At 43.4% G+C, this 22,726-nt stretch overlaps 1 protein-coding gene across 1 annotated transcript; it reads right to left on the bottom strand.

Annotated features, from left to right (window-relative positions):
• Positions 1-316: 316 nt before the first annotated feature.
• On the bottom strand, positions 317-21,528 carry zmp:0000001114 (suppressor of tumorigenicity 14 protein homolog). Its single transcript, XM_041941919.1, has 19 exons — positions 21,309-21,528; positions 14,530-14,677; positions 13,718-13,878; positions 12,439-12,509; positions 11,858-12,030; positions 11,107-11,142; positions 10,301-10,529; positions 8,804-8,943; positions 8,596-8,699; positions 8,107-8,216; positions 7,640-7,770; positions 7,030-7,134; positions 6,162-6,269; positions 5,694-5,807; positions 5,022-5,141; positions 4,356-4,536; positions 3,218-3,486; positions 2,507-2,643; positions 317-2,378 (listed from the first exon to the last, which is right to left on the bottom strand). The coding sequence occupies exons 1-19, from the start codon at positions 21,333-21,335 to the stop codon at positions 2,217-2,219; spliced, it is 2,526 nt and encodes an 841-aa protein (XP_041797853.1). The 5' UTR covers positions 21,336-21,528; the 3' UTR covers positions 317-2,216.
• Positions 21,529-22,726: the final 1,198 nt, after the last annotated feature.

Raw genomic sequence — 22,726 nt, 5'->3', positions numbered from 1 at the left:
AAAGCTTTCCATGTAGCAACAATGATGAATACATAAATTAGCAGCACTGTCTATGTTGATTTTCCTATTCCCCCAGTGGTGCGCTGCTTTTAATGAAGACAGATGAGATAGTAGAACCCCCGCTGTATGTGTATCCACCTCCCGAAGTCGACATGCCCGTCTCGTAGGGTAATAGGATAGAGCTGTGACAAAGCTAGGTATTATTTGACAATATGAGTTCGTCTTGTCACCTCTGTTCCCCAGGTAGGCATGCTGCTCACGACAGGGAGGAGAAGTACATGCTCATTACAATTCTACTGTGAGAAGGGACAAGGTCTCACAAGACACGCATTTATTATGCACAACACAATACAGAACGAGACCTCATCAAAGACAAACAATACAGGTAATGCAATTAGGTGCTGAGGAATCAGATAAAAGATGTTTATTGTCATGACTCGTATAAAAACATATACAAACACACACAAAATAAGAAAAGTTCTAAAGTTATGTCCAGGATCCAGATCACATCAGTGATAATGAAAATATCTTCTAAGTTAAAGTTGTTGCCTCTCCCAACTGTCTGAGTTAAACTGTAAACCTCTATAAAATCAATCATAAAAAAAAAAGGCTGAGCAATGTCCTCGATAAAGTTTCTTCTGAAAAACTTCCCCTTCATTAAATAATACTTGAGCAAATCTTTGGTTTGCTTATCCAGGAGACAACATTTCCAGGATAAATCAGAGATAAAAGGTTTAAAGAAACCATTCGGTCAAATCTTAAGACTTAAAAGTTGATTGAGTTGGATGTGACCACAGAGAGGAAACTCTCGCGGGGATAAGAACTCATTGCATTGCTCTGGCAGCAACTCAAAACCCCATCGGTTTGCTTTGGCTCTCAGGTGTGTGTGACTGAAGACCCCAATCCCCCTGAGCTTAAGACCCGTGCAAAAGCCAGCTGGATCTAATCCTCATCCTCTGCTCCGAATATCACACTTTGGCAAATCATTCACAGAGGGCCGGGGCCAATAAGCATCTGTAAACATGTGATAGAAATACCGATCCAAGACCCCTGTTCAGATCTACAACAACTTAAAACAACTCCAGCATCACTCCAGTCTCACATCAACATTCTTCAGGGACCATGATGGGTGTTTTCGCATGTTTCAGTCCACAGTCTACAAATCTGGTATACTTAACATTACTGCTGGCCATTTTCCAAAGCAAACCGTGGGCTTTCAGATTGATTAATGCATTTTCTACCTCGCAGGCAGCTTCTGGTTTTCATTCATTTTAGCATGATATGAAAATGCCCCTGCATAGATCTGAGCAGTCTTTTTTCCTCATTCTCTTGTTTTTGTTTTTCTGTTATCATCACATGGTAAAGCAGATGTCTCTGCGAGTCTATGTTTACACTTTGCTGTGAAGAACTGAGACTAATGGCTGCCTGGCAGAAAGGTAGATCAAAAATTCTTTAATCAATTTCAACAACCTATGCTATGCTTTGGAAAATGGCAGTAATGTATGAGTGTTGTGAGGCAAATACGCTAAAAACAGCGTTATGGCACTTAGATAAAGATCCTTGATAAACAAAAACCCAGATTCATAGCTATCGACAGCATGAGCCCACTGGCAAAGTGCAACATTCACTGCAGCCCCAGAGGATAAAGACATCTCACCTGTTTAAAAGTATTCAATAAAAATGCTTAAAAACTCAAAGTACTTTATATTATATTACACTGTATTCAAAAATACATCCAGAAAAACTGTGTAGAATGTTTATATTCTGCATCCATCTTAAAAAGTTACATCGGTCAAATATTGGGAAAATAGCTCCCAGTAATGTGCACTCATCCCAGAACATACATATTTCATTATTTGTACTCATTCAAGTGTGAAATATTTTACTGAAATATATATATATATAGGATTGATGGGGGTAAAAGACACTGTGCTGATTAACGCCTTTAAAAACTGTAAAAATATGAGTCGGGTGTGGTTTGTATGCGTGTGAGTGAGTACGAGGAGTGAGGAAAAAGGGGGTTGGCAACCAAATAAAGTGCTGTAGTCATTCATGTGAGTGGCTGGGTCCACGCAGCAGCATCCTCAGTCTGCTGCTAAATGAATAAATTTTGGAGAGCCTTGTCCTGAATCGGACTCAAATGTTCTGTCTCCATTATTTTTAGCACGTTGACGTTGCACCCCGCTCTGCAACCCTCCCTGCTCCGTGCAGCATCATCAAATCCCTGTCTCCTTCCTGATCCAGTCTCTCAGCTTGGTGACGCGCGTGTAGACGCCGGGCTTGTTCCGACGAGCACAGCCCTCACCCCAACTCACGATGCCGGCCTGGAACCACTTCCCACTCTCCTCGAAACACACCAGGGGGCCCCCAGAGTCTCCCTGGTGAGGACGGACGGGGCAGAATGGTTATTAGACTGGGTTTGGATGTGAGATACATGATAATTATATCGGTGTGAAAACCTATCTATAGCAGCCCTTTGGCTGGAAAACATATTGCACGGTCTCACCTGGCATGCGTCAACTCCTCCAGCCAAGAAGCCACTGCAGAGCATCCTGGAGGTGACTTGGCCCTCCGTGACCACGTTGCACACTGTGTCGTTGATGATTTTCACCGAGGCCTTCTGCAGCATCTGTGCCGCTTGACCTGCGAGAGCAGGACAAAGGGGTCAGAGCTCTGTCACGTGACCTCTGTGTTCGTCACTAACATCAAAGGTGTTAATGGGCTGGATTAGTGTTAGCTAATGAAGGTTTAAGAGGCTTCCCAGGAGAGCCGACGTCTGTCTTGATATATGGATATGGAAGAAGGCTTAATGGAATAGAGCAGATTAGAAAAAGATGAGAGAAAAGGGAGGGAGGGTTGAGCGGAAGAGAAGTATGTCATGATGGGAGAGATAAAGAAATGGGAGGGACATTAAAGGAAAGGAAGAAGGCAGGATGAAATGAGAAAGAGATGAAGGGAAGAAGAAGGAAGCAGGCAGGGGAAGTAGATGAAGGACAGAGATGAATAGCTAATTGTGAGAAGGATGGGGGAGGAGCGGGATGTCTTAATTTTGATGTGAACCGAATATGCAAAAAGGAAAAACACAATTGTGGAGTGGGTCACCCATGATTGAGGAATAGCAGTATAAATATTCAAAATGAGTATAATAATCAGTTACAGCGAAAAAAAAAAAAAATGACTACAGTTCTACACAGAATCACCAATTCCTGCATAATACCTCCTTCTCGGAGTGCGCCCCAGCCTGTGACCCAGCAGGACATGCCCGCAGGGAAGACGTGGGAGGAAGAGGGTAGGCAGATGGGTTGGATGGTGTTGGCGAACTTCAGCGGCTCGCTGAGCTCCAGCAGTGCAATGTCATAGTCAAAGGTCATTGAGTTGTAATCCGGGTGGGAGATGATCCTCTTCAATGGGCGGCGCTGTACGCCATCCTGCTTGTACTGTTGCTGCATGCCACTGTAGGTTTGCCAGCTGGATGGAACATGGTTCCTGTGGTAGCATGTACAGCATCACGGGGCAAAGGTTAGGTTTCTGCACACACATGAACCAGGTCGGGTGGATGCAATATCATGAACATGGGCAATTTAACACAACCCAACATAAAAGCCTTGCAATACATGCTACTTTTGAGTTACAGTTTTTGTTGAGACTGTGTCAGCTCAACAAAATGCAATTCAATATAATACCACCACACACTAAATCCTCTCCAACAGTCTCTAGAAAAACTCAACATAAGCTACAAAGGTGGTATCTGACACATTATTCTATTGGATTACATTCAATTTTCATGATACTGCCGCCATCCCTGGACAAAAACGTGCAAAAGCACATACTACTCATGATGATATACGACTGTAAAGAAAACCTTTCCAGTGGCTTGTATGAGTAATCTGGAAAGTGCTTACAAATTAAATAACAGCGCTGTGTGCAGCAAGTATCAACACCAACTGTGCATCTGAAAAAACTGAACACATTCCCTGCTCGATAACCGTAGAGGCGGCTCAGGTCTAACAACATGGTTAGTGCTCCACCTACAGGGCACTCTGATGACTACAGCTCCATGCTTTCATGGATGAGATGTAAATTTACCCCCCCTCCCTCCCCCCCAAGGTTCTTCTGAATTAACTGCATCATCAGGGGCTAATTTTCAGACTTTGCAATTTGTATATAAATGGCCCTCTGTTGTGCACAGTTCTACTTTTTCCAGCAGAATGCGTATGAGAATATTGCATAATGAGATCTAATAACATGGTAAATAACTTGATGAATAATAAAAAATAAGGAAAACAATAACCAATATATATGAGAGGGGATGTGTTTCATGTTATATTCAGTATAATCTCTAAGCGGTGACTCACGCTGGGTCGCTGGTGACAAAGCAGTGGGCAGCCGAGAGGAGCCACCTCTCAGATATGATCGAGGCGCCACAAACATGCCCGTTGACCAGGAAATGAAGGCTGACCTGCCAGGGCCACTCCCCCAGCTCAGCGTTCTGCCCTCCTACGATGCGGTTCAGCTTATAGGGCCTGGTGCCACAATCTGACATTTAACAGAGGAAATAATGAGAGGAGGGCCACCGGATGGTTGAGTGCAAAATACCAAGAGAGACTGGCATGAATGATCATAAATCTGAAAATTAGATTAAGCTGACTTGAAGCCATCATGACGCCGGCCTTGGCTGCGTGCACTACTATGAGTCTTTGGAATCCTAATAAGGCACACTGGCATATTAGGTGATCAAAAAAAACAAAAGAAAAAAAACACAGACACACCCTGAGGCTTAAATGAAGGAAAAAAAACAAAAACTTCAGAGATGACAAGAGCTGCTTTCAAAGAAGAATGAAATAAATAAAGCAGTCAAGGCCTGGGGCTCTTTTCTAACAGACAGCCCAGCGTGCAGCTCAACCAGCTCTTCTATAATCTATTTGAATGACACTGAAGAGATTAGATCCACTTTCAGCTGTTTCTATTAAAAAAAAGGCAAAAAGCTGAATTTTGTAACGGGGGGAGAAAACATTTCTTACTACAGCCGGCCTCGTCCGAGTTATCGGAGCAGTCGTCGACGCGGTCGCATTCGGCATTCACCTTGTTGACACACTCGTTGTTCTTACACTTGAAGCTGAAGTCGGAGCAGATACCTGGAGCTACAGTGGGGTGGAGACAGGTCCCAAAATCAAAACACATAGCGTATTTCAATCAAAGCGTTGGAGCATTGCTAAGTTCAACCAGGAAAATACTATGCAATCAGCGAGGCTTCAAAGTGAGACTTGAATGCACAATGCATAGTGATTGAGGAGCAGACTGCATTGATTGGGGGTATTGATTGGGGTTGAGGTCTAATATCCCTCTTTATTCACAGAAGTGAAAATCAAAAGGAAATGCAAGTGTGCCCTCTGTGTGTGTGTGTGTGTGTGTGAGTGAGTGAAAGGGAAATTGATAAAGAGCGAAGTGAAGAGTGGGAGGGAATGAGAGAAAGAGCTGAACGAATGCAGACAGTGAAAAACACTTTTCATTAAGAATGAAGTCTTCAGTAAAACCTTCTTTGTAAAACCTAAAACATCACTGAGCTGTGGATGAAGGTTAATTGCTTAATGGGTTGTGTAACATGCTTATAAATCCTTCTGGTGCGGACTTCTTTTTGTTTGTTTGTTTTAAATACACGACTGGCTGGGACGAGAGCAAGCGCCGCCACTTACAGGTTTTACAAGAGGCCTCGTCGCTTCCATCTTCACAGTCCCTCTTGCCGTCGCACACAACATCCTGAGGCATACAATCCCCGTCACTGCAGCGCCACTCATTCTCCTCACAACCTGCAGGCGATGACACACGGGGATGAGCAGGTTATGACAGAACAAAGATGAAACCTTGAACGAGGAGAAGACCAGCCAGGCAGCTTCAGAAGGACATGAGCGTTGCAGCCGCAATGGACATTAGCATCTGTCTCTGCTCCTCTTGCGCGTGTTACACATGATTAAGCGTCTGCTGAGCAAATTAGGCTAGGCTTCAAACAAACTCCATTACTGATAAAATAATGACTGCACACAGCCCAGGAGTCAGTGACCAGAGCATTAGCAGTGATGTGCCTTTAATGTTAGCACAATTAGCGTAGCATTAGATAGGGTCTGTGTGCCCTAAAGAGCGGCTTTTAAGGCGGCGACACTCACTGCATTGTTTCTCGTCGCTCCAGTCTCCGCAGTCATTGACGCGGTCGCACACCCAGAGTTTCGGTTTGCACAGGCCATTCTTACACGAAAACTGGTCCTTCTCGCACTCTGGGGTGACAGAAACGCCATGTGTTAAACAATGCAACTGAGGAGGACGATGCACATGTGAGTGATTTGAAAACACAAATCGCCGTACGTGCATGCATGTCACCATGTCAAAAGGCAAAAGGAAGGCAATGGCTGGAGCCTTACAGAAATTACTGATGAGAAGATGGATACCACTCTGGTGTCTGCAGGATAAATATGAGGCTCCGACAAACAGCCACTTAGCTTAGCACAGAGACTGGTAACAGCGAGCCTGGCTGTGTCCGAACAAAATCTGCCTTCCAGCACTTAAAGCTCACTAATTAACACGTTATATATGTTGTGGTTTATAGGGGGCGTTTATGTGCGAGACCATTTCTTAGACGTTCGCAGTGAGTAACTTCCTGGAGCCTGGCAACCTCACAATGAAGATAAGGCTCTAGGAAATCAGTGCTCCAAGCCAACAAATAGTCTCGTACATTACCGCCCATAAAAGCACAACTCCTCAGTTTCACTCTTAGAGCTAGGCTAGCCATTTTTCCCATTTCCGGTGTTCAAGCTAAACTAACTGGCTTCTGGCAGTAGCCTTATATTTAACGGGCAGTTATGAGAGTGGTATCGATCTTCACATCCACCTCTTGGCAACAAGGCAAGTAAGAGTATTTGCCAGAGAGTCAAACAATCCTTTAAAAGGAGAAGAGAGGAGAATATTTGGACATAGGAAAAGAAACGAGGAGGGGAGGAAAGACAGACAGAGTGAGGTTGGGTCAGGGGGGGAACTCACGGCACTTCATCTCGTCGCTCATATCCCCACAGTCGTTCCAGCCATCGCACTTCAGATCATTGGCGATGCAGATGCCAGAGGCACAGGCGAACTTGTTCGGGCAAGCTGTTTAAAAAATAGAGAAGTCAGGGAGGGAGCAGAGAATAAAAAAACAAAAAAAAGGAGAGCTGGACGATGATGACAAATTGAGTGAGAGGGAGTGACAGTGTATGTTTGCAACATCCATCATGTTGCCAATGCTTGTCCCTGTTGATCAGAGCAATTATAAATCCATTTCGGTCAAACTGGGAGACAGCATAAAGAGCGGAGAGTATTGAAAGTGGAGTGCTCCTGACTGACAGTGGCAAATAAAATGGACCCAATAAACAAGCTCTCTGGTGATTAGTCTAGCTCTTGAGTTTCACTGCCGCAGTTTCTAAGCCTCCATCACTAAACAGCTCTATTTGACTGTCAGTCAGTTACCGTGTCGCAGTCTCTCAGACGACACAGTCGCTCCCCGTGTCTCGCTCTGTAATGGCAGGCTATGAGTGTCACTGTCACATCGCAACGTTTCACCCATCTCGCCAAATGTCGTGTAAATGCGGGCGCCGAGACGAGACTTTTGACTCACGGTTTGAAGGATCGTAGGCGCTGTACTCGGCACTGAAGCCTTTGTCAGTGTAGGACTCGTCGGAATGGAACATCACTTCCAGGACGTTGGTGCGACTGGTTATAGCCAAGGAGGACATTTCCCCGCAATACCTGAGATACACAAGATTTAAAGGAAAATTCAAGTTTATTTGCACTTCAGCAGGTTTTATTTTGTTGTTCTAGTGGCTACGATGACAGAGTGCTTGCTGAAGCAATTGCTGAGATTGGAGAAAAGGGCAACATCCCCACAACGACGGGGCAAGAAACATGAGCAATCAGACAAGTTTTAAACAAACAAACTGTTTTGCTAGATCATCCAAATGCTTTTATTTGGAGTAACTGCACAGAAAACTGCAAATTTAACCAAGCAAACCGTCTGCAAACGGTGATGGATGTATGTGACAGACGGTTCATTTAGGGTGTCATTTAAAGGAGTTCCAGTCTTACTTTGTGTCCATAACCTCCACATAGTCTTTGTGACACACACGGATGTCCACCCCAGGCTCTTTCATGCGGAACATGGTGAACCTCAGCCGCACCTTCTTCCCGGCAGGGACCTACAGCACAGAGGAAACGGTGATTGGTTCATAACAGCCATATTTACCATGCAGGTCACTCGTCCGCATACACATGAAGACATGTATCTGTATTCCATGTAAATGCGAGCGGACAAGCTGCAACACGCTCAAACCAGCCGTGGGTGCACACACATACACACCAACAAACAAAACCAACACGCAAAACACTGCAGCTCAGCTAGAGCTGCGGCAGCAACAGCCGTCTGACAGATGAAGATAGAAGAGGTACTGAACAGCTTGGCTTCTATAGTGCTGCCTCAGCAGTCCTCTCATGGCAGCCTGAGGATGGAGGAGGAGGAGGTGGGTAGAGGGGTTTCAGGTAGAGGAGGGGGCTAGTGAGAGGAGCGGTGCTGCAAACCTTGATGGTCCACTTGCAGTCCACGGCAGGAGGATAAAAGCTGGGGTGGAGCGGGGAGGTGAAGACGCCATTGTCTTGAGTGAGGACGCCACCGCAGGTTTTCACTGAAAAGAACGTGTCATTAACTCAATAGCTGAAATGCTGTAGTTATGATACAGAATGCAGCTGGAAAAGGGATGATGTTAAGTGGCGTGGATGTCTTATTTACCAGAAGACTTGGGTATGGCCTTATACTTGGCACTGAAGCCAGGCCTCTGGACAACACTGTCAGTAATCAAGTTAATCAGCATGATGTTGCCGGATGACACCACTTCCAGAGGGTTGGAGGGGGGCCTCTGGCCACATTTCCTGCGAGAGAAGGATTAGCAGTCAAGCAAGACAGTGCACAAATCTGGTACAAATATTGTGTCAGAAAAAGGTGCTTGCACACCAAAAAATAAATAAATAAATAAATACAAATTGTAGTAAACACAACCATGAAGCAGAAGATGAATGTCTGATGCATTTACTGTGAATGAGAGTTTTGCTTTTCCTTAGGATGCGCAACACTTGGGGAACTCAAATAAAGCTGTAATGCTTTTCAGTCAGAAGCACTAAAACATCAATTCAGCAAACAAGTTTAAAATGCTTCAAGAAAAAAAATAATTTGAGAAGAAATCAATAGATAAGTAGAGAGAGGTAGACAAAGAGATAAATAAGGAGAGATGTGCCAGCACTAGATAGAAATTGCTTAGGCGGAGTTTCAAAGTCAAACATTAGGTACATTAGCAAAAAGTTTCAGCACTGCTGGCGGCAGAGCAATGGAGGTGTGAATGACGCTGCAAGAGCAGCAATACATCCACCTCCAGTAGAATAATGTCATTATAGAGTATTATATTATGGCTCTCATAAACCCCATGTCACCTTGGATAAAGCTGATCGCTCAATAGCTTTATAAAAATTTTATGCATCGCTTGGTAACGCATATTTGTTTGGCAATGGTTTCTGAGTTTGAAATTGCCTGCAGCTACAACTGATGTTGCATTCAGGAGCCTGTAGTTTCAGAATCATAGCCCTCCCCCATAGACACAGTGCAATTACACACAGTGGTGTAGCAGGATTCAGGTTGGCACCCATCACAGATTTGAAAGGAAAGGTCTTTTTGAGCCAACTCAATCTCACTGAGGTCTCAAAAGTTAACAATAAAATGGGACATGCGGCGCTAAAGGCTTCAGGGCCACCCCCCTCAAAAAAGTTGTAATCACAAATCCAGTGAAAGGAATGAAGTGGAACATGTTTTCCACCCACATCAAAACAGCTTTTACTCCGAAATCCCCCTGCAACATTTCACTCAAATACAAAGTGATTCCTAGTGGTTGTCCTCTGGGAATCATGTGCAACTATATTTCCCCTCTCTCTGATCCTCAAGGCTAAATAAACGACACAAATGTTGGTTGAGCCCAATCCAACAAGGTTTAAGGCAAAATGAGAATGTGATTTGTGTCACAATTTGATGTACTGCAGGAGCAGAAATTAGACAATTTACTGGTTTTCATGTAAATAAAGTTCCTCTCTGGAGCATGCATTGCTGCATGAAATCCTGCAAGTGAATAGTATGATGGTAAAGCGGGATCCATCCATGAAGATTTAACTTTAAACCAGCACCAGTTTGACCTGGCAAACATGTTGCCCGAACCCTGTGGACATTCACAGCCCTCTAACTTACTCTGTAATGGCCTGAGAATCATCTGGACTCAAAGAGTCATAGATGGAGACAAAGTCATCAGAGCAGTCATCCTCGATGTGGAAAAAGGGGAAAGTGACAAATATGGCATTGTCCTCTGAAGCTCTGATTTGCCACTGACACCGAGACCTGGGTGGGTAGCCTCCAGGGAACCCGGGTGATGTAAACTCCTGTGCCCTTGCTTCGGCCTCCAGACGGAAGAAACACTGGTCTGGGAACAACGACATTGTTCATATCACACTGTGAGCATGGACATGTGTAACTTGGCAACAGTAGTTTACAGCTTGTAAATCAAAATCTGATCGTCATCATCATGTTCTGTAGTTTATTCTGCTCATGTTTACCGCTGCAGCTGTTTTCTTACACTCAAAATTCAATCTTTCCTTGTTTTCTTTGGAAACTATTTTTAATTACACAGAGCAGTGACTTTGTATGACAAATCACTCATTCGATCGGCATGTAATCACAAGCTCTTCCATCCTTTATGCTACAGATGTATGCAGAGACAGGTTAATGTAAGGATAGTCCAGCTACTATGGTAATGTAATGTAATGTAATGTAGTCTAATCATCCGAAAGTTATCAATCACCACAGAGTGTCAAAGAAAAGTGTCGGCCATAGTGACTGACTTGCTCCGGCCTGACACAGGGTTCTCAATCTCTGACTCGAGCAGCACATGTACAGTACAGGCCAGCCAGCCATTCGTTACAGACTGGCAGGAGGGTGAGCATCTAGCCAGCTGGAAAATTACAACTGCAAGTGATTGAAATGGGACACGCTGTACTCACTGGCTGTGGGGCGCCTGGCCATGCGAGGATCTGTGACTGGAGACAGAGAGAGGGGGAGACAGAGATGCAGAGAACAGGAGGAAAGGTAAGAATAGGTCACTAACATTGGGAGGCTGATAGAATTTGATGCATGAGCCTAAAATATTTGGGTTGCACATTTTCTGTTCCATTTCCCTGCGGTTAAGGGAACTGGTGATGGTGTGTAGCGCTTTCTGCTCCATCTCACCTTGCCCTACAGCAGCAACCCATACATCTCTGTCTAACTATCTGGGACAGCAACATCAAATCAGACCCACAGAAATCATTTTAAAGAGGACCAAAACCACTGAGTCACAGGGCCAGCGCTTGGCTGGTGGCCACGATGTGGACAAATGCAACGTGAATGCTGAGAAGACAGAAGGAAGAAAAATGGCTGTCTCAAGCCAGGCCAGGGCCCAGCTAATATCATTAGAGGATCCAAACAGCATAAAATGTGCAATCTCAGATGCAGCACAAGCAGAGAGGTCTGGCTTATCTGTTATCATCTTATCAGCACAACTCAGAGCGAGCTCCTATAATACAAATAGAAAGCATACAGAATACCAATGCTGATAGGAGTTGACAATGACCTTATTCAGATCTGTATTCACAGTGCTTTATCTCTGCTGATTGTTAAATGTCATAATCTGGAGCCAGCTGTAGTAAACACACAGTTGTCCCCATCTTTTGGGCCCTCTGTGCGACCCCCTACCTGGCCCCCAGTGGTACCTACATGAGGCAGTGACTTCACTGATTTGGATTTGGTTGCGGCTCGCCGTACTGCGCTGCGCCTTAATGCCATTCTCCAGCGTCTCCAGCACCAGCTCCTCTGAGAACTCGGGCACGAGCTCCAGGTCTTTGACTGGAATGTCGAACTGGGACCAGTAGTAGGCTATCACCCCCTCGCTGGTGCAAGCAGAAACGAGAGAGAGAGAGAAATGGATGAAGGGAGGAGCTTAAAGAGACCATTCAATATCAGCTTCAACGTTTGAAAGAAAGCAAAGTGGATTACTGCAAATTACAAAAGTTAGATCTAACAGCAGCTGCGTGCTTCGTCCAAGTTCGCCTCCATGCAGGCTGTCAGCCGATTTACTGCTACTGTTTAAACTTTACAGTTCACTACAGTGCAGTGCACAAGTCAGCAGACCACATTCAACTTTTCTGGTTGCTCATTAAGAATTGCGACAGACTTGAGACTTTGAAGCCACAGAGGCCAGGTCAGTTCCTTCATACAATATTTAGTATCTTCGTTAAGTTTTCACAATCTTTTCAGCAGCATAAAGAAATTAGTGGCGCTCAAGGTCTCAACGGTACCTGAAAGCAGTGACCACAGACGTGGCGTAGTACTCTGCCAGGAGTGGGTCTCTCTTGTAGATTTCCCCCAGCTGTGCAGAGACAAAATGTATTTTTTACTGAAACGAACATGAACAAGATTTCTGCGTGTCTGCCTAAAGACAAAGTACAAATTAGCGTGTTAACATAAAAACTGTCTTTCTATTACAATGGGATTCTCAATTAACTGTCTTGCCTTCAGCTGCACTGAGCTGCGAACTGTATCAGACAAGGCTGCTCTTGTACTTGGCGGTCTTAAATGCAGGTCACTTTCATATTTTATGCATGCACAGTGTTATCTAACTTCAGAGCAAGTGCTTGTTGTGAGAAGGCAACACCAACAAGGGAACAGAACCAGCTGCAGAGGATGTATGGTTAGCGATAAAAGCAGAAAATGACATGGTGGGAGAGGAAATGGCTGCTCACAGGACAAAGTGGTCAATTATCATAAAATAGAATATCAAGGCGGGTTATAAAAATGGCCGTTTGTAAAGTTTAAGTCAGCAACATCAAATATGAACCCATTGCCATTTTACTAAACCCATCTCGGAGACAGGGTGGAGATAAAATAAAGTTAGGCCACTTTAAATGACTCTGCAGACAGGTGGTGCTTCAGCGGAGGAGTAGAAGTTGTGGAACAACTGGGATTTAAACACGACGGCTCTATCTCCGAGGTGCTTTAGCCCAGCGTTGTTGACTACACTCCACAAGCTGCACCTGTCGTGTAAACACGAACCTAGAGCTGACCCTACTCCTTGAAAGAGGTCCTTTCTGTTGCGTGCAAGTGCAAACCTTACACATTGTAAAGCTCACAACCCCAATCATCTAGTCATCTAATAATCCAGTTGACCGCTTCCACTCCAAACCTCACCTAACACCCTCACTCCTGTAGTTTTTCACTGAGGAAGTATGCGCCTGACTGAGCTAGGCTTCTTCTTCTTTTTTTTTTTTTTTTGCTACCAACACGCTGCTAAGTGGTGCTACAAACATCTCCACTGCCTCCAATAATAGGAGATGCTGTTGAGGGAATTACTAAGGGAATATATAGTGTTTCACTCCACCCACGCAAATGTGCCTTTAGCATTTTCTGTGCATTTATAAAAAAGCATCTCCACGCTGCCAAACAATATCCATAACTAATCCTTAGTGAAAGACTGGAACCGAGCGTAATACTCTGCCCAGAATAGTTCAGAATAAACAAAGTGGATGATAGAATAGGAACAAAAATGGGAGAGTCATCTTCTTCGGGTGTCAAACTCACAGTTGCCTCCAGTTTGGCTGCCAAATCCTTGAATTCCTTGCTCTCAGTATTCTCCAGCTTCTGGTCATACTTTACGCCAACCAACTTCATATGTCCACTGAAGACCAGCTCTGATGGACTGAGCTTCTTACTGAAGGTGGCCTTTGAATCAGCATCTTTAACTAGGAGGAGAGAGGCAGATCAGAGCGTGTTTGATCAACAAAATGCTATAAGATAGCTGGCTTTGATGAAAGAGGAGACTTGGGGTTTTAAACAGGCCTTGAAGCACTATTTTAAAGTTGTACAGCGTGATCTCCCAAGAAGACAGTTTGGTTCTCAGAGCAATTAAAACAGCCAGTTGAATCAAGAGGCTGTTTATCAAGACTTCAGAGGCCTTTTTATCAGATGTATGTGTAAATGACAAGGAAGCTGTGCCATGGACTGTGTGACATTTTTCTCCTTTGCATTATTAAAGGAGGGAGTCAGAGCTGTCAAATAGGCTAACACTAATGGGAAATTACAAAGTCCAAACAAGCCACTCTTACATTCTTATATCAAAGAGTTGTGCCTTAACAAAAAGTGGAAATGATCCACTTTACAGCTTCTGATGTTATGCCTCTCTTGGCAGTAACGGATTGGAATGTAAAAACTCACACGTTCTCATTTGATTCTATCAAGAATAACCTTGATTTATGTACTAAATGTCTAGAGAATGTCCAACATCTCATGATTTTCTTCATCTTTCATTTGCCCAAACTTATGAAAGCCCAGTAGCAGCCTTCAAGTCCCCACCCAGGGTGATAGAGTGGAGGGAGGCTTTCAACTATACTCACAGACAAACAGCCAAATGAGGAACGCTGCGACAGCCGCAAGGATGAGAAGAGCCGCAAGAACGCCAATCAGGATGCCGGTCTTCCGCTTTGATGGCGCCTTCTCTTTGTTGGTCAAGAAGTCAATCTGCTCATGACGGCCATTACGGCCCTGATGCAGAGAAAGAGCAAACGTGCAGCACGTTATGTCATGTTCTGGATGCAGATAACACTGAGTTTGATTAAACTGTGAACAATGGGGAGAGGTGTATTCCTGCAGAGTGAACTGCATTAAGATCAACATCAGTTACAGAAAAATCCTTACAATAGATGCCCAAATTATCCTACAAGGATTGGGTCATCAACAATACTGTTTGACCGAACAAATCCCACATTTTCTCTGCAGGGCTGTTTGTTGGAAAACCTCTAATTTATTAAAACATTAACCATTCCCAAAAATTCAAACTTTTTGGGGTATTGTATGTATTACTGTGGGAAAGATCTTGGGATACACAATTCCTAATGATGTCATGGTCCTCTATTTTTGTGTTTTAAACGAAAATGTGATTATTAAAAAAGACCGGTATTTATGTAAAATAATGTTGATGGCCTGTAAAAAAGCTATAACAAAATGCTGGTATAAAACTGAATCTCCAAGCATTAATCAATGGATTGACAGAGTGAAGGAGATGTGTTTAATGGAAAAGATGACTTTCTCTCTCAGATCTAGTGGAGCAATCTTTCACAGGAAATGGAAGAAATGGACTGCTTTTATCAAATCGATTGAGGATGCCACACACTAACAAGTAAAGACACTGGACAATAATTATAGTATTACCATTCGAGGAGCCCCCATGTTTTTGTTTGTGTTCTTGTTTTACTTTCTTGACAGTCTGTTGTCAACTTGTTCATTTGTTCTTTCTTGTAATTGAAAATATTAAATAAATAAAAAGTATCCAAAAAAAAAAAAAAAACATTAACCATTAAAGTTTGCTTTAAATGGCAGGATAATGTGTCCGCCACATGCTGCTTTCTTCTTTCTAACCAGACGAGGGCCTCGCTGAGCATTTATACAGAATTTTGGAATGGTGACATAGATGGGATAAAAGTATAAAAGTATTAAAACAGTAATCCAATAAAAGAAATGATGAATGCATCACTGTCTGTCAAGCTGAGAGTCTGATCAATGTCTGGACTTGTTCAGATTTTAGGAGGGAAATATTTTTGACTTGTTGCCACTAACAGGCTAACAAAGAAACCCTTGTAAAGTGGTGTAAAACAGCTAATAATATTTCTCCCTCTCTGTATGTAAGTGATAAATAAACTGCTGACCTATGGCACAGTAATGAACAACAAAGTGATGTAAAACGCCTTAAACTGCTTTCCAAGAGTGACAAGTTCAAACAGGTGACACGCATGTTGTGCTTTTGCAAAACTGGCAAAACCTGTTCAGTAGATGTGACAGAGCGCCCACACTCATACCTTAACGTATGCACACACACACACACATATGTATTCACAAATTGCATAATAACTGAGGGATATCTTGTAGAGATTATGGGCGCTGTGCTTTGGGCTGCGTGTGTGTCTGTCGATACTGCGTGTGTGTCTGTTGTTGAACTCTCACAAGTGGGCGGACTGAGAGAAAGGTTTCAGGCCGGTTAGTAATCAACACACAATGAATTCAGTGCCTGTAGCCCATGAGTGAAGAAGCCATTAGGGATGGAGAATCACTTTGGTATTAAATCAATTTGTCAGATGTGCTGCCCCTTAAGATGGGGGCTCAATTACATGAGTCGAGATGATAACTCATGGCAATTAAGGCCTATTCTTACCCGGCTCGGGCTTCCACACATGCTTTCTAATTGGAATCTCTAACAGCAATCATGGCCCAGAATGAGGGGAATCATTAGATATGGGGTCAGCAAGTGCTCCAGGGTCTCAGTCACCCTGATCACAGCCGAATAAAACCATTACATGCTCTTCATCATATCCCATTCTTCACTCCTAGAAAGAAATACTATCCCATTTTTTTAACCGCGTGTAGCGTTTCTTTCTTTAAACACCAGCTCAGGGTGCCGGGCCATTATTCAACAGGAAGTGGTGCAGATATGTCAACACGGAAAAAGCCACAACATGCTGATGCAAACTAAAGAAAACAAACTGTCTGACAAGAGAGCAGTATGGGCTGCAAGTTAGGCTTTAAGCTATGTACTCAAAATATCTGTTCAACATACAGAGCGAGGGGTGACTCGGCAGTCAGTTGCTGAGTCGTCTAACCAGTTTGACAAGTGGGAAACAAGTTAACACTGTTGTGAGGTGTGGTTTAAAAAAAAAAAAAAAAAAGCGGGTCACCCTCAAGCGAAGTTGCTACTATGTAATTTCAACACTGGTCCTTGTTAACAACAATTTCTTTATATTAACCTAGATCTAGTGTCAGTAATGTAATGTAATGTAATGTACAGTACTTATCTTTAGCTTTGAGGCACTGGCACTGAATGTGATTATTTCTGTTTACAGGACTGCATACATTTTGAAAACAGCACAGTCAGTGCTAGCTCCGCATAAACCATTTTCAGCGTGAACAAACTTCTTTCGAAGGCCGATGGCGTTCTGTTAGCTTCAGCTACTTGTTTTCATGTCTCGGCCAGTCAGTCAGTCGGGTCCTGATTTCATTTAAGGACAGCAGCAAAACCACTTCGGCCCACAGTTAGTCTTAGCTGTGGGTGAGCAGCACGTACAGCACGCAGTGTGCAACCTTTGCTTTGCCTGATTTTCTGTCTCTGTTAAGTTGCCTGTATCTATTTTTTATCAGCCTAAGAAAACGTGGATGCATGTCAGTGACACTGTCACTGCCAAAGTTGCAGGAACAGCTGCAGCCTGAACATTCATGTGTGTGTTTCTGCTCAAGTAGCTTTTCAACATACTTTGAACATTTTCTGGGGTTAATGAGTAGCCACATGATGCATTGTCACATTTTCACAGTGACAACTATCAGAGGCCAAACAGTCTGGTTAGTCTCTGGTAAAGCTGAAAAGAGGACGCCTCCCTTTTAGCATTACACCCTCGTAATACTGTCGGACACACAACGGAAAGTTTAAAAGACGTGATCAAAACTGATAACTCAGAACCAAAGAAGCCATCTGTTTTTCTTCCACGCAATTCTTCTTCCCTGTCAAAAGCTGGCACCTACATCGCCCACAATGCAACTGCTGACAGTTCGGTCGGTGAGTTATGCTAGTAGCGGCTAATGTAGCCTCAAGTCGCCAGCCTCAAGCAGAGATGAGGATCGGCCTCCGGAGCTCTGGTAACCCCACTTCTAACTCCACACCCCCAGAGTTTATTCATTTCAAACTTTTAGTCTTCAGCCCCAGTCGACGTTGCCTCAAGCGACACCACTTGAGGCAATTTATCAGATTCCGTGCTTTTGCACAACTTTTTTTTCGACGTATGCAGAAGCACTCCCCAAGACGTGTAAACAGACTTTGATGTGTAAAAATCGGCGGAGTTCTCCTTTAAAAAGCTCTCATATGGCGTCTCTGCTCTCACCAGCGCTGATCTGTCCTGTCTAAAGAAACTAGCCCCGAGACGGCGACCCAAAGGGCCAATCAAATAGGACAGCCCAATCGATACAATTTAGGCTTCACTGACCTCATATTTACTTTTAGCGAACAAACACCTACACACATCTCTTATCTGACAGTACCCCTAAGCAGACATTTAGCAGTTAGTCTCTACTGCGGCATCAGCGAGGCGGCTGTGTGCGAGGAAAAGCGGTGCCTCGTGGCTCACCAGCAGCTCGCCGGGATGCTCTGATAAAGGGCAAACAAAGGCTGCGTGAAACTAAATCTAACGGAACATAGTTAGACATCATTAAAGATTGATTTCGTCCCCGGTTTTGTCAGCTGTTCATTTGGATGTATCATTCAGTGGAGTCAATAATAAGAGACATGACATTAACACCACATTTACTTCACTTCCATTGCTTTGTTTCAGCATGGCTGCCTTTGAAATGTGGCTTGAAATGCGGGAGAAAAGCTATACGGCCTTGCCTGAAGAATTATTTACTGACTCCACTGAGTCACCACATAAACAGAGAACAGACTACATTAATCACTGTATTTCACACTTGATCCAGTGTCTGTGACCGACCCTACTGTCTGTGAGTAATCAAATATTAACAAAGGGAGAAATGCTCATTTACCAGCAGTTTCACTGAAGCCACTTGCGCAACCTCTGCCAGTTTCAGAATCGAAAAGGCAGAGGTGTGGCATGACAACTTTGGTACGTAGATTTTTGAAATAGAAGATTAATGTATTTGGTAAGTGGTTTAATGGCAAGTTAAATGTTAATTTTGTCAGGTTCTATCAGAGTATAATATAACAATATGTCCTTGAGTGACTGCCACTGAGTTTCTGAGTTATTCACAGCGTTTAGTTGTGTACTTTATCACAGGTCTACCACACACAAAAAGAAATGCAAAAGCAAATGAGCTTTTGCAGCACATTAAAAAGACCAGAGAGAGTGTCAGACAATGAGCTATGGTGAATTAAGAGAAGATGAGTCAGAAAATTTGGAAGTGCCTAACAGCACTTATTGTGCAACTGCAAATGAATGCGAATGGCAGATGTGCAGATCCAGATTCCATTATTTCACCTCTGAATCTATCCTGGAGATGTGCTATATAACATGTATGATGTCATGTGTTGCAAAACCCTTTGTATATGGCACTTCACAATGCCTACTAATTGTTTTGTGAACATATACTACACAGCTAAATATTGAGCTAAAGCAATGAGGCTGACTTGTTCACCATCACAAAGCTGGACAAACACAGGATGCGTTCATGTACATGCAACATGAACAACGCTCTTACTGGATCTTAATTCATGCCACTGTACCGCTCATCATTCCCTTGAGAAAGCTCACACACTTTTCCAAACACTAACCTATATCATTTTGTTAAAAAAGGGAAAAATCAGCACTTGTTTTGTTTGTTTTGTTGCGTCTTCGCACGAGCAAGGGGCTCAAGTGAGAACACACTCAACAATTCACTTGTGTCAAATACCTTGAAAGTGCGGGCATCTCCTCGTCTCTGAGCCGGGAGACGGCTACTTTGATAACAAGCTACTGTTTTTTTTTCTAACTCCTTGTTAATGTCGCATTATATTAAGGAAGAAAAACAGTTTCTTTTGCCTGAATCCTGTTACTGCTTGCTCTCATTCTCAGCAGAACACATTCTGGAGGACTGCAGATTGTATTTCCCCAGGTGTTAGGACTGTTTCCATGAAGCTGTCAAATAAAGGTGGTAGAGAGCTGGTGGATTTCAGCAGCACTGACCAAAGCCTTGTAACCATTAATGAGTCCCTTTGCAGAGTGAAGTTCACCTTTGGCCGCCTGACACTATTTACTGCCCACATCCTCTACTGGCATTTTCCTCGTCTCAAACAAGACTGAATTATGTAGTAACAAGAACTGTATGGTGGATATTTACATAATGTATGCGTGCTTCAGGAGAATTTGACCTATAGGTTAGGCAAAATAAGCTTTCGGCTGTTTTCACATCTTATCAACACTTAAAACACAAGCCTGCTTGAGTATTGCACTACAAAAAGCAGAGGTTTGTTGTGAATTTAAAACAGTTTCGAGGCTGTCTTGGTTGATCTAAAATCACTGTAAATAACAGTGCCAACTTGTTTATGGCCTTTATTGCCTAAAACCAATAATCCAATGAGTTTCACCGAGACATATACCTGCAGCTGTTGCTGATACACACAACAGCCACAGCCAGTGGGAATTAAATAAGGAGATCTTGAATAGTAGCTCCACAGAAAGATTCATTGGAGAGGCTTTGAGAAACAGTTTGGACGTGACCCAACTTAAGAACCTTTACAGTTAATATTCTGGAATTAACCAAAGCACATGTTATTCGACCAAATGTCTTCCACACGGTGGACAAAAACATAAATTAAACCAGCAATGTAAATACCAACTATGAGTAGTGGCACAGTATTCCTGGCTGAGGCCTGCTAAGCCTGTATCCCGCTTTCTGCATGACGGAACAGAGATCAACTCAACGGTATGTGACCAGATCCAGATCACAGCCTACGGCAAGATGAGTGGCAGGTTAGAAAAATAGCTCACCAAGATTGAAGAACGTTACTTTACTAAACAGAACAAGTATCTTTAAAAAAAAGCTTTGTGTCAATGTGAAGTCAGCACACAACTGCCTTTGTGACTGAAAGAAGTGACTTTGTTTTGTGAAGAATAAGACATGTGAGAGAGGTGTAGCGTAACTTGGAGATGGAGAGTGAAAAAATACCAAGAAATTGCACAATGGATTCACTTAAGTACACAAACTTGGCTGCACAGATGTTAATAAAAACTGCATCAGTGTGACAGCACACAGGCCAACATTGAAAACGCCACAGAGGACTCATTTTAACACGGATCAAGTGGTCCCACTTTAATATTCCATTCAAACATCCACTATAAAGAGAAAACTTCATCCCAGTATCAGTGCTGATTCTAGGATGAGGCAGAGAGGCCCAGAAACATGCCGACGATCACACACACACACACACACACACACACACACAAACGCTGTCAGAGGTCAAAGGTATGAGGGTGTGAAATGTGTGTCACTGTAGGCCCGATGGTGCAAACATACAGGACTCAGAAGAAGCTCTGAACCCGGAGCAAACTGATTCTGGGTGCGCAGAAGCCTACAAGTGTGAGAAAACAACTCACACAGTCACTGATAGTGAGGATGATATGAGGAAGTGCAATTTGACCAAACTTACGTCGTATTCATATCTGGCGGAATGCATGTCCCAAAAGAAAAGGCTCCCACTGAAGTCCAAAGGACACCTCCTCGTTCGTAAGTCGTCACTTTTCCCACAAAAGTTGCGAAGTTAAAGATCCTGAACCTAAAACTTGTTAAAAAGGTCTGCAGTCGTAAAAGCGCGATTCAAACGTCAGTCGCTTTTTTTCCTCCTGCTGACACACCTGAAACGACCTCCTCCCCCCTCTCCGTCTCACACACCTTGGTATAAGCCACGCCCCGAATACCTGCCGCAGCTGCACCGCCGCCCTCTGTGGGAAAAAAGCCATGCTTCTCGTCACAGCGTCCCTCAGCGAAATGTGAGACCGCGACAAATAATTACCCGCCGACGCGCAAAGGGTGCGGGGCGAGTGCGCCTCTCCACCACCTGTTGCTCATCCGGGTGGGTGCCTCGCTGCGAGCAGGTGAGATGAGGCTGTTCGCTTTATTTTCACACCGTGTGTTCCCCCTGCTGGCCGTTCGAGGATGTTGCCGCCGAGAGTCCTGGAAAAAACAACATCTTGCCGATCACATCAGAGACAGCTCATAGGGAAGGTGGATGGAAAAACAAGGCTCGAGCTAAAACCACACCTTCATTTGTGTGGAAAATATACAAGTTGTAAATTTGAATGGCAAACGCCTCTGCGATGTAGACTCCACAGTAAGATTATCTTATGTATTATACAATCTATCATAATGAACATGAGGATTTTACATCACAAAGTAATAAAGTAAAATTTCTGATGCTTTATACATCTGCAGTGAAGCTTTACAGTATTTTTCACATTTGTATTTATTGATTGTTTCCTCAGTGCTTCTTATAATGGGAGGAGGGTGTAAAGAATGATTCCAGATACCCTCCAGAGGTTTCATGTGTTCGTGTCAGATTTGTGTGCAATGCCAAACCGTTTGTCCACTCTTCAGTTAAAATAAAACAAAAAAATATACATCATGAACACTATTTAATACAACAACACCATAAAATACAGACTCAGGAATTACTATAATAATAACTATTATTATTATGCAAAGTTGCATTTAATAAAGGGCTGTTTCATCCTATACGAGAAGCTTTTTTTATGTGCTGTCTGTGTGTGTCCCAGCAGTTTGCAGCCTCCTAATCACAGGCCTCAGTGAACATGAGCTGTAAGCAGTTCAGCCAAAAACTGAGTTTTCCTTCAATTTCTGTTTAGTTTGAAGGGTTTGAAGAGGTTTGGTTTCACAAGAGAAAACGGGAAAGTCCATATGAATAAATAAATATATAAATATACGGTCACTGCAAACCTAATGCAGCGTAGCAGTTAAATGTTTGTATATAGGCCCATTCATAGATCCTGGATTGCTCCTTGAGTGCATGTGTAGTTTTAAAAATACAAACCACCAGAAGACAAACATTAT

This window comes from Chelmon rostratus, chromosome 8 (genome assembly GCF_017976325.1).
Source record: "Chelmon rostratus isolate fCheRos1 chromosome 8, fCheRos1.pri, whole genome shotgun sequence".
Lineage (NCBI taxonomy): Eukaryota > Metazoa > Chordata > Actinopteri > Chaetodontiformes > Chaetodontidae > Chelmon > Chelmon rostratus.
The sequence above is the reverse complement of the archived record's forward strand: the minus strand, read 5'-3'. Positions and strand labels throughout refer to the sequence as shown.